A 13,194-nucleotide genomic window follows, 5' to 3' on the forward strand; every position below is an offset into this window, starting at 1 on the left:
ACTAGATCATTCCAGCCAGGGCTTTGTCAAGCCAGCCCTTTAAAGCCCCCAGGGATGGAGATTCTATCACCTCTATAGGTAACCCAGTCCAGTGCTTCACCACCCTCCTAGTGAGACAGTTTTTCCTAATATCCAACCTAAGCCTCCCTTGCTGCAACTTGAGACCATTGCTCTTTGTTCTGTCATCTGTCATGACTGAGCACAGTCTAGTTCCATCCTCTTTGCAACCCCCCTCCAGGTAGTTGAAGGTTGCTATCAAATCCCCACTTAGCCTCCTCTTATTTAGTCTACAGAAGCCCAGTTCCCTCAGCCTCTCCTCATGACATGTGTGTCCCAGCCCCCTAACCATTTCACTGCCCTCTACTGGATTCTCCCCAACTTGTCCATATTATTTCTTTAATGGGGGGCCCAAAACTAGACAGTATTCCAGATGTGGCCTCACCAGTGCGGAATACAGTGGAATAACAACCTCCCTCAGTCTGCTAGCAACACCCCTACTAATGTAAACCATTATGCTGTTAGCCTTCTAGGCAACAAGATCACACTGTTGACTCATATCCAGCTTATTGTCCACTGTAACCCCCATGTCCTTTTCTGCAGAGCTGCTGCTTAGCCAGTTGGTTCCAAGCCTGTAGCAGCAGATACAGTTCCTCTGTCTTAAGTGCAGGACTTTGCACTTGTCCTTGTTGAACCTCATGAGGTTTCTTTTGGCCCAATCTTCCAATTTGTCTACGTCACTCTGAATCCTAGCCCTATCCTCCAGTATATCTACTATCCCCTACCCCTGACTGGTGCCATCTGCAAACTTGCTTAGGGCACAATACATCTCATCTTCTAGGTTGTTAATGAAGATATGGAATAAAACCAACTCCAGAACCAACTCTTGGAGCACTTCGCTTGATACCAGCTGCCAACTAAACATCAAGCTATTGATCACTACTTGTTGAGCCACACAATCCAGCCAGGTTTCTATCCGTCTTACAGTCCATTCATCCTACCCATACTTCCTCAGCTTCCTTGCAAGAATGCTGTGGGAGATAGTATTAAAAGCCTTGCAAGAGTCAAGGTATATCATGTCCACTGCTTTCCCTACATCTACAGAGCCAGTTATCCTATTATAGAAGGCAATCAGGTTGGTCAGGCATAGGGTAAGCACTACTTATGGCATGCATCTGAGGCCTTGCAAACAGGGCCAGTCCAATACACACCATAGGCAGTGTATGGGTCAACTCAGAACCAGGGACAGCACTGGGTGGCAGACGATGGAGCTCCACAAGCTGGGTCCAACACATGGGCCATATGTCTGACACACGTGGTCTAAACAAGAATGATTCTGCACTGGCAGTTGGACTAAATGACCTACTGAAGTCCCTTCCAGCCCTAATTTTCTATGATTCCAATGCTCACGTTGGACTGAATATGACCTTTTAAAAAAATGGCAGCATGTGAAATAGAGTCATTGGAGAGCTAACAAGAAGAGATGGATCAGATGGCAGAGGCTATTGTTCGAGGAAGCTCAAGGAGGAACAGTTTCAGGCAGACTTCCGTTTCTCTGAGTGTTCTTGGGGAAAAACCAAACAGAACATCATTCTAGAATGAACATGATCTTCTCCAATGCATGTAGGTAGGGTAGAATTCCAAAATATATCCAATTTATCTCACCAATGAATAACTCACTTACCAAAACATTTTATCCTACCATTTAATCCACTATGCGCAGCAAGTAGCGTTAGCCAGAACCAGAGAAAAACCAAATACTACATCGGCTCTGTACCACAATAATGAATAATAAAAGGGGAATTGAGGAAGCGTTGGACACACCCTAGCCATTAGCTAGGACAGATGCAGCCCCAAAGGCTACACCATTGGCCAAACTAATCCAGTTTTGAACATGTGTGCCCGGAGTTCACCTAGACCTGGAACCATCTAGACAACCATACCCTAAAAAGCAGAACTGGTGTGGAAACAGGTCTCAAGATTTTGCTTACCACCTCATGTGTTTTATTCCACAAATCTGAATGATAAACCTCAGTGGCTATAGTAATTCTTCAAAGTTTGTATTATGAAACTGTTTTGAAATTCAACCCAACTTTTCAGTGTTAGTATTGGGGTAACATATTCTCACTTAAAAAACCCCCAACAACAACAAACCAGCCACGTACCTGCTCTTTTTGCCTCAATGCAAGCAATATTCATTTCCTCTTTCAATTCTCTATTTTCATTTGCGATGGCTTCACCTACTGTAACAAATCTTCCAACAGCAAGGTTAACAGCTTGGCCCACTCGCTGAATTGCTTGCAGTGTCTTGTCGGACCGCTTTGGTTTATCTTTATGGTTAATGAGAGTAGTTATCTGTAAACAACAGTGAGGACTTTATTAAGATTGAATATTAAATCCATATTTTAATTTGAATTTTTGAAATGTTTGTATTTCATACCTGTTAGCCATGCTAGACAGCTTCCCCAACCATCTTTCCTCCCTTTTAACCTCTCCTTTTGAGTAAACCACTGCAATGCTACTCCAGTCAAACTTTTGGTGCTGTATTTAAAAATCCAAACCAAAAAAACAAAAAACAAAAACAAACAAACCTTGCACTGCAAGCATACTCACTGAAACATCAGGTAACAGGAAAAAGGAAATTTAAGTAGTACTTAGCTTTACAGGGTGTTCTGCTACCTTAGGATGCATATTTCCCAAGTTTAGGCATTTAAAAATGTACGAAGACAAGACAGTTGGACTAGCTTTAATCAGACAGAACACTGTTTACCTCTCTGCTTTAGAGCAACTAAAGCAGAAGTCTAATTTGTGGTACATTTTGTGCACACCTGAATATGACATGACACAGAACAGAATTTAAAGCAAAGACAGCGCTCTGGTTTGGCACATACATTGCAAGATAAAACAGCCTTCTATATATTTGGTGTACTCTATGTAAAAAGTGTTACTTTTCCAGTCCTAAAGTAGCTCTGGAGAAAGTGTTCTGGTAAAAAAATGTTTTTTATCCAGCTGATCTATAGGGACCCGGATTTTACGGTCACCACATAAAGATGTGGACTTACTCCTTTAAAAGGAAAAAAAAAAATATAGGAAATGGCAGGTTTTTCACTTGCAGGCTGGCAAGGTTTCAGCTTGCAAAGAGATGCTTGGGTCTGGGTGGGGGGGGTAGCAGGATGCAGGGAGCACTACATGCAAGTGTGTGTACCACCCATGCACGTGGCCAGCAATGCAGCCAGGCCACAGTGAAGAACATCTCCCCCAACTGCCTGTGGGTAAGCCGGGGGCTGGAAAAAGAGGTCACAGGCCATGTATGGGAGGGCAGTGCTTGAGGGCAGAGTGAGGTGGCCACAATGACTGAAGGAGTGAAGCAGGGTTGGCAGTTGGGACTACTGCCCAGTTGGGGCGGTGCCTAGGGCAGGAACACGCAGCTATGAGGCATGGCTGGGGGAGTGGCATGGAGCTACAGATGGCTTGTCCAGGGGTGGTGGAAGGGCTAGTTCCTCACTGCTGTGCACACTTAGGGGGCATGTCCCCACTCCCCCGGAATTTGCGCACAGGGTGGGGGCAGATGTGGGCTGCCCGCTTCGGGGTTCCCTGCCCTGCTGCCCTCCCCCTTGGGGCCTCTGTGGTCCAGCAGGCAGGACCTGGTACAGGAGGACACAGGAAGGTTCAGTACTACCACTGCCACCACTGGGAATCTGGCACCAGCTGCACTGCCATGGCGAGTTGCCCCCATCTGCCTGACAGCAGCAGGGGACACAACTCTGCCTGGCTGCCTCAACTGCTGCCAGGCAGGCAGGGGTGTCTCACCATGTCAGCGCAGCTGGCACAGGGCTTCCAGTGGCAGCACCAAGGCTCTCCCTCTTGTAACAGGTCCTGCCGCTGGGCAGTGGAGGTCCCCAAGGAGAGGGCAGCAGGGTGGGAAGCCCTGTGTCCTGCAGTGGGCAGCCTGCATCTTCCCTCTACCCCACGCACTTCACTCAGCAGTTTATGGCAGCTGGGGCTACAGTGCTGGGGGGCAGGGGGAACGGAGGAGCTGTGGACCCTTCTTACAAGGATGGGAGGGGTAGGGGGCTGCAGGTTGAGAGGGGCACTGGCAGGGATGAGGGGCTGCAGGTCAGAAGTGAGAGGCAAGGCACTGGTGTATCAGAGCTGCTCAGCACCGCAAGGCAGCGTGGGGGTGAGAAAGAGACAGCTGCAGCTGGACCCACACCCTGGTGAGCAAGGGAGCAGGAGGAACTCTAATTTTCTATGATAAAAACAAAAACAAAATCAAACTCCAAAATCTACACATACTAGCAAATTAGTAGGACCTGTAGGAGTGGGGAAAACAGAGCACCGCCACCTCCCCCCAAGGAGCAGGGCAGGGGAGCTTGCCCCGCCATCCCCTCCATCACCTTCCGCTGCCTCTAAGGAGCTTGCCCCACTCTGTCATGGTGCTGCTCTGCCATCCCACTCCATTCCTGCTGCTGGCCTCTGTGCCCATCTGTGTGGAGCACTCTGGTTGTTTCAGTAAGCATTGTGATTGGCTGCCGAGACAACCAATCAGAGTGTGCCAAGAGTATGACAGACATATACAAAATTTGAATTAATTTTATTTAGGAGATGCACTGATATATCAGTCCCTAATCATACTGGCACCAATAAAAGGAAAATTGACATCATCAGCAATCTGCTTTTTTTGGCCAGTGTAGCCAATGTCACTGATAAATACCGCATGCATGTACGCAGCCGCAGCACGCACCAACCAGGAATGCAGCCCTGCAGCTTGGAGACCAGCATCCAGCCAGTAAGTCGGGAGCAGCAGGGACATGGGTGGGGGGCACAGACTGAAGCCCCCACACAGTGAGGGAAGGAGTAGGGATGGGGCAAGTGCAGTCCAGCCAGGGCAGGGACTAAGCCACTGGCAACTTATCTGGGAAGGGTGGAGCAGCTCTCTGCCATCGCACACAGCCTGGGGGAGGCATGGGGGGGCATGCCTAACATGGGCCGACAATGCGAGGTCATGGTTGGCAGGGCTAACCGGACCTTGTCATGCATCCACAGGTGCATCTCGAGTAGAGCCAAGGAGGTGATCCTCCCCCTCTACGCGACGCTGGTCAGGCCACAGCTGGAGTATTGTGTCCAGTTCTGTGCGCCCCATTTCAAGAGGGATGTGGACAATATGGAGAGGGTCCAGAGGAGGGCCACCCGCATGATCCGGGGACAACAGGGCAGACCCTACAGTGAGAGACTGCGGGACCTGAACCTATTCAGCCTCCACAAGAGAAGGCTGAGGGGGGACCTGGTGACCGTCTATAGACTCACTAGGGGGGACCAGAAGGGTTTGGGGGAGACGCTGTTTCCCCTAGCGCCCGCTGGCATAACAAGGAGTAATGGGCACAAGTTGATGGAGAGGAGGTATAGATTGGACATCCGCAAAAACTACTTCACAGTTAGGGCGGCTAGGAGCTGGAACCAACTTCCAAGGGAAGTGGTGCTGGCCCCTACCCTGGGGGTCTTTAAGAAGAGGCTGGATGCCTACCTGGCTGGACTCATTTGAGTCCCATTTCTCTTTTTGGGGTTTTCTGTTGTTCTCCTGCCCTGGCGGGGGGTCGGGCTAGAAGATCTACTAGGTCCCTTCCAACCCTTAATCTATGAATCTATGTACCACCCAAATCTGTGCACAGGGCAAGGGCAGGCTGCTGCTATGGGCTCAGGCCAAGGGCCGCGCCAGCCTCTTCCTAGCAGAGGTGGGGTGGGCAGTGGCAGTGCTGGGAGAAGGGACTGCAGGGTATCTATGGCAAGTTTTGGGGTGGCTGTAGCCCACCCTGTAGCACCCCCACATCTTGTATTTGCATACAAGGAAATCTCATTAAATATACTGCCTAGCATTAAACTGCTGCCAAAAACAGCATGTACTCCAGGCAAGTATTTTAGACAGGCATTCTTTTACTTTCATGCACATTAGGGCAAAACAGAATGAATATAACACACATGCCTTAAAAGGAAAAAAAAAAGAGAGAAAGTAATGGAAAATTAGATGGAGAATCCACTCGATAGGGAATTACTTTAAGTTTAGAATCACATGCCAAATCAAAGACAATTGAAACTTTACATTTTCAAACTGAAGAATTTGTAATGAATGAGATTAAGTGGGTTGGGTGAGAAATTTTAAGTGTCTGTTGAAGACCAGACTGATAGGAGAAATAAATATATATAATATTAACCTGAAGAATTAACTAATCTGAAATGGAGAGATATACAGAACTAGATATCAAGAGGCACTACTTCACAGTTAGGGCAGCTAGGATCTGGAACCAACTTCCAAGGGAAGTGGTGCTCGCTCCTACCCTGGGAGTCTTCAAAAAGAGGCTAGATAAATCACCTAGCCAGGGTCGTTTGACCCCAGTACTCTTTCCTGCCAGGGCAGCGGGGTCAGACTTGATGATCTGCTCAGGTCCCTTCCGACCCTACTTACTATGAAGCTATTAGAAACTTATTTATTACAATCCACACACTCACAGATATTACTGTAAATAAGAAGAATCAAATTCCTTTGGCCCCTACCTGGGCTGGATACAGATGCAGCTCTAGTCATAGGACAAACAGTCCCCTGTGGCTCAAGGCATCATGGGCATTAACACAGCTTTTGCTTGCCCCATCACTGCCAAAACACAGCCTCAGCAGAGATCTCATTCATGGTCTTTCAGTGGCAGGCCTCACCCCTGAACTCATAGCCTCTTCAGAAGCCCTATAGGCTGGATGCCACTGTTTTGTCATCCTCTGCAAACCTGTAGAGGTTTTTGACACCCCGCTATAAATGAGAGATGATCTACCCATGGCTAGACTATGAGCCAGGAAGAAGCCTGGGCATCTGCTCCAGTGCAAGAAAGAATGGAGTATTTGGCACAGTACTTGATAAGGAAAGATTTCTGCTTTTAAAGAAATCTCATAGAAAAAAAGTTATTTGATTGAGAACGTAAATAAAGCAGCAACCTTGAGACAGCTAACAAATCAAGCTTCTAAATAAATTAGAGACCAAGTAAAATGGTCTATCAAAAATGCACTACCAAAATTAAGTTTAAAATAGAAGTAACAAAAAAAATTTGTAAACATTAACATTGAAGGTAAATTAAATCTTTAACTGAAAAGTAGAGAACTTTCCCTCCACAAAAACTAAAAAATACAAAGTTTATATTAGCTGTATAATAAAGTTCAAGCCATGGAGAAATTCCTCCAACCAACCACCTCTCACACCTTGGGAGCCTTTCAGATAGTTAGTTGCGATCTTTGCATTGTCTTCGATATTTTGGAATCAAAAGGTGTAGAAGTTTTTTCAAAGCTGTGACTTGAAAGTTCCCCCTGCTGGCATACATGTAGCCATATCCAGGTGATCCCAGAGAAATGACACAGCCAACACTATTATAAAACATTATTCATAAATAAAATGTATTTCCATTGTATGTAAATCATGACTATCCATGTGGGACACGCATTGAGAAGGAACTGCCAAAAGAGAAACAAGCAAAGTTGCAACTAAGCAATTATTTGTTTTCTCTACAAAGCCCCTGTGTGAAAGAAAAGCCAAGATCTGCAGCTGCCAAAATCAATTACTGCCAAAAGAGTCAAATAAAGACAACACCTATAGAAAAATTTATTCTGGGGTCCAACAGTGTAACACATGACAACTTCAAAGAAGATATAATTTTGAGTAAAATCAGGTTTTCTGTCCTTTCTACCTCATGGCTATTGTATATTCTGGAAGGCTGATAGAGAATGAGCCAGCAGGAAAGCTGGTGCTTCAAAACAGAAGGGAGAATGATTAGTTCTCCTTAGCAAGTTGTTTCTTAAAAGATCAAAGGAATAAACTGAAGTAAGACTGCAGAATTCTGTCGAAATGCTTTAAGCACTCACTGTTGTAAGGATTTTAATAGGTAACATGCAAGCCTGGAAATTGCAGGACTTAACATAACACGTGTACATCACTGCGTTCTTTATGGTATGAACTATGGCACTGTTTTCAGGTGTGGAAGTAATATGCCTTGATCAGAATTCTCAGCATAGCAGACATGACCTCAGCACATCAACACAGTGTTGGGGGGCAGACCGAAGCCCCCATGGGAAGGGAGGGAGTGGGGCGGGGGCAGGAGTTGCCCAGCCAGGGTTGTTAATGCAACCCTGCTGAGAGTAGAATGGGAGCGTGTGCCACCCCGAGGGAGGCATAGGGGGCATGTGCCACCCAAAATTTGTGCATGAGGAAAGGGTGGGCTGCCTGCTGCAGGCTCAGGGCCAGGGGCTACACTTACCTCTTTCCAGGAAGGGGCTGGGCCAGGACTGCACTCAGGGCAGGCAGTGCTGGGGAGGGGACCACAAGGAATTCTGGGGTGGCTATAACCCATCCCATAGCCCTTCCTACCAGCACCAACACCTGCCCTGCCCCACCAGCTCCAGTTACAACCCCGGGTCCAGCCCCCTCCCTGCACCACTCGCCAACAAGAGGCTGGCACAGCCCCTGGCCCAGAGCCAACAGCCCACCTCACCCCGTGCACAAATACAGGGGGCACATACCCCACATACCTTCCCTGGCAATGTGTGCAGCACCAGGGAGCTGCCTTCCTCCCCACCCCACCCCACCGCAGCCCCTGGACGACCTGCCCATGGCTGTCTCGCTCGCAGCAGGGTTGCATTCATCGCCCTGTCTAGGCAGCACATGCCCCTGCCCCACTCCCACCATCACCATGGGGGCCTTGATCTGCCTCCCCCCCACACCCCTTTCCTCCCTCATGCCCCTTCCCCCACACCCAGACTTACTGGTCAGATGCTGCTCTCCAAAGTGACATGCTGCTTTCCGGCCACATGCTTGCAGCATTTATCGGCAACTTTATTGGCTACACCAGCCAAAAAAGCTAATTGCCGATAGCGTTCATTTTCCTGTTGTTGGTGGCATATCAGATTGGCACCAATATATTGGTGAACCTCTAATAAATGCCATCTTAAAACCTAGACCTTATTATTCACAGCTGTTTACAGAGGAAAAACTGCTCTAGAGTACTAGATCATTGCATCTTAAGGATGTTTCCAATACATCAGTAGTGCTTGAGGGCACTGCCAAAAAACACATACTTTATTTGAGGGCTGTCAGATATTGTTTCAGTTCTGTTGAATAATCCTCTTGTTTTAGTCCCATGAAACACCCAACTAACAATCTGTCCCAGTCTAGGGCATGGGAGAAGCTACCTTGTCCCAAGTGATTCCTTGATAAACTTTGTTGATTATGATTAGTTCTGAAAGAATAATCTTTTCCACTTCAATATACTGGAATTATCTACAATTATCTTGATGTTTTATAGCCACAAGAGATAAATAATCTGTAACAGGTTTTATAATCTTCTCAGTCTTTGAAGGTATTAACCCTGTCACATTTTAATTCATGGGGTTTTTGTTGCAAGATGCATATAGGATGAGAAGACATTTAGCTGAAGTATTTTAATATCTAACCATTAGTATTTTTATTACTGAAAATTAGGTTTAGCTTTAGAAGTGACCATTTGACCCAGTTTCAGAAAATATTTATAGTTTGTGTGTCATACGATGAACTATATTTGTTATCATCTCAAATTAAGTTCAAGTTCACTTGAATACATTTTTATTCCCTCTGCAAGTGTGTATGCTTTTCTCCAGTAGACAAAGATTCATTTCAGTTCTATGGCATGCTTTTAGTACTAGCTCCTACACTAGTTTACATTTATTCCCATATATAAAAAAGTTATTTTGGGCATTTTTAGATAAAAGTACGCATTACAACAGTGAAAATGTTTATAATGACAACATTATATCATCAGCAAAGAACCTCTTTAAATATGAAGGGAAACATTCCCTCAAGGCCTTGTTTTTCTTAAAAAAAGAAAATGAGGATAGAAGATGTACAACTGATTTGCTCTATAAAGTAAATAATCAAATTAGAAAGCATGCATAGGCAGATGCACAGACCCAGATGGTCCTGTACACAGAGTTATGAAGGCCCTCACATTTTTCCCTTTGTTTATGTGAATGAGAACTAAATCATACCTCAGTTTCAAAAATTGCACTCTTTCAATAATGACCTGAGATTTATTTTGATATTCTTTCAATACTTTTTCATCTTGAAACAGAATCAGAACTACAAAAACATTGTTCCATGTCACATACTTTAGTTTTGTTAATGTAAAAAGAAAGATAGTAAACAGAAGTGTAACAAAATTTGAAGTTTTAGGCCTCTGGCACATGCATTTAATAGCGCAATGGGATCCGATCCCTAATCCTAATCCCACCTCCTGCCATGCCACACGTGCAAAACAGGAGGCAAGATTCATAATTCTGGGCTTTCCCTGCAATAGCAAATTGGGTTGGGGCCAACAATCAGCTGACTATCAGCTCTAGCTCTGACACCACACTGAGGATCAGAACTAGCCCCATTGTAGCCTGGGACCAAGAAATCAGTTGTTGGTTGAGGCCAGAGTGGCAAATCTGATGATTGTCAGCCCTAGCCCAGACCTCTGTGGATCTGGTTTACTCAGGCCTGCTCAGGCATACAATCAGCTGATTATTGGCCCCACCAGACAGCTCTGGGTCTGAAACCCAGGGCTCCCAACTGGCCAGGCAGGAGGAATCAGAGGCTCCTGGTAAGGTGAGTGAAAAGGCTTTCCCTGCTGGGATGAGTCTCTAATCCCCTGCACCCAGCCACAGCTACCAGGCAAAGGCTTCCCCACCTCCACTTTCAGGCCAGATTCAATTCAAATCAATTCAGTTGATTGTCAGTCAGTCCTAAGGCCATTCCAGACCCTGGACCCCAGGATTGACAATCAGCTGATTGTCACTCCCAGCTACATGTTCCATTTTAAGGCACCATATAAAGAGAGCCATAAAGATGTTTTACATTACATAAAGAATATTTTAATGTCTTGTTTTCCATTGTATGGGGCCTTAGAATTGGGTGTACATGTAGCAAGCACCCTGCCCATTTATGCCACAGTTTACATGATAATCACAGCAAAAATATGGCATGTGAAGGAGGCTTTAGGATTTTAACTATTTTCTATTTGGCTACTGTCTCTTGGGTTGCATATTGTTTATATTAAAATATGTATTACCAGCAGCTGACAATACAAGAATGAATAATCATTTGAAATCCGTAATTAAAAAAAATTGACCAAAATTGTGTTCAATCAAGAAACTTTGATTTTGAATAGGTTTAAAGGGGGAAAAAAAAGAGTACAATCAGGTTTGTACTCTCTGAAGATGGCTAAAGAGAGGTACTCTCTCTTCGGGGAGAGGGTATAACAATTAGTTGTGTGCTTATCTGCAATCAAAGTGGCCTTTACTTTTAGTAGAATAGCATGACTGGTGCAGGACAACTAGGCTGCTAGTCCTGGGGTCCGATTTAGAAGGGACACCAAGAGCATCCTCTAGTGTTTCAAACTCCTGGTGATATACAGAAGGACTGTTTCTGAAGAAGAATCATGAGGCTTGGGGAAGAGTACTAATAAGTATAAAAGCTTATTTAAATCCAAATCTAAAAAAAAGGCATCTTCCATTAACAGTTTGGGGTGCAGTTTGAAAGTAATTTGGTTATTAGAGAATACCATGTATACCCAAAGTGTACATGATTGAAAGCAACAGTCACAAAAAATGTTTTTATGGAAAGAGTGAACAACAAAACAATGAAAAGTTCGAAGGGATGATAACTACTTTCAAATTCTATACAGAAAAAGGCTCTAAAAGATTCCCTTTAACCATACATATTTACTTTGTAAAGGCACTTCTAGTCTGGATCAAAACCTTAACTGCCTCTAAACAGCCTTTTTCCCGCCCAAATAGAACCTAGCCAGCTTGTGTTCATGTAGAACTCCTGAATCAAACCGTAGTTCTGTAACATGTCAGGAAGGTCTGGCAAGTGAGAGACTTTGAATTGACAGACAGGTTATTTAGACAAAAACCATCACCAATAAAACCAAAAATGCCCACATAAAAGCTAATTTTTCCAGATTCTGGGAAGTAACACAATGGGAAGGAGTACACAGCAGATCCTCTTCTCACCAAATTAAGACTGCCTCCATCTTCATAATGATACAATTATGCCATAATGCCAGTTTGTCTCTAGCAATTAAGTCTAGGAGTCACGTATTTCAGGATGATTCCAAAATAGTCCTTCAACTCCTGCTCATAGATAACAGAATCTCTTCTGCTGAGATCTGACATGCTTTTGTGGCACCACATAAATGAAGACCTATTAGGCTGACTCAATGAAGAATAGAATAGTCCCATAAAAGACTTACTTCTGGACTTTTGGCTGATTATACAGAATATGATGACTACATACCCTGGTAGGATCTGGGTGGTGATGCCCCAAAAAGAGAGAGATGAAGGTGTTGCAGGGCAGACAAACAGTTACAAGTTTATAGCCAAGACAGTAGCTGAGACTAAAAACCCCATATCTAGGGTCTACAAATATGCACTTTGACTGACCTGTACAACAAGGTCTACAGAGTCTGTGAAGGGGGTAGCAGGTGAAGTAAACACCGACAGACCTGAAGAAAGCCCAACCAACACTATGACACCAACCCTCTTTGATTTATCAACTAGTTAGACACAGAACAGATTTACTCAATCTTAGCCACCCTTGGAGATGATGGAAGTGCAGTCTTGCATGCAATCATAGAAGTACAAGAAGAAGCAATACTGCCCTACTTGGATAGATTATCATGCAAAATTGAAGATGACTGTCTCCCCTTCCTTAAAGATTCAGCTTTCTGGGGGTTCTTTATCCTTAGATTTATACTTGGGAGACTAGACTTTTGATTCCCACTTCCCTCCCTCACAATAGCTGTTTCTACAACTAGACTGGGAGTATGGGCAAAGATATATCGGTATTATGCAATACCAGTATCACTTGTTACGATGCCACTTACATTGGTATGCTCCTACAGCAATACAATAGGTTCCAGTTATTCACATAACCCTTCCCCTCTGGGAATTATGCAAATAAGCAGACAAGACTAACAAACAGTTGGATAAAAAACTAGCACTCTACATATGCACCAGAGCCAGGTAGTGTGTAATGACCTATCACTAGGGACCTATTCAATTTGGGATTTAGCTTAAGTGGCACATTAGCTGTGAAATCAGGCAATGTCCACAAAGAAAAAGAAAAAAAAAAAAAATCAATGGCGGGGGGGG

At 44.9% G+C, this 13,194-nt stretch overlaps 1 protein-coding gene across 1 annotated transcript in view; it reads right to left on the reverse strand.

Annotated features, from left to right (window-relative positions):
• CTNNAL1 (catenin alpha like 1) overlaps positions 1–13,194 on the reverse strand; it is a 178,916-nt gene that overhangs the window by 123,511 nt on the left and 42,211 nt on the right. Inside the window, 1 exon segment of the mRNA XM_019509189.1 lies at positions 2,163–2,352. Within this exon segment, the coding sequence (XP_019364734.1) occupies positions 2,163–2,352 (190 nt within the window).

This window comes from Gavialis gangeticus, unplaced genomic scaffold, assembly GCF_001723915.1.
Source record: "Gavialis gangeticus isolate Ggan-Ray unplaced genomic scaffold, GavGan_comp1, whole genome shotgun sequence".
In the NCBI taxonomy this organism is placed as follows: Eukaryota; Metazoa; Chordata; order Crocodylia; family Gavialidae; genus Gavialis; species Gavialis gangeticus.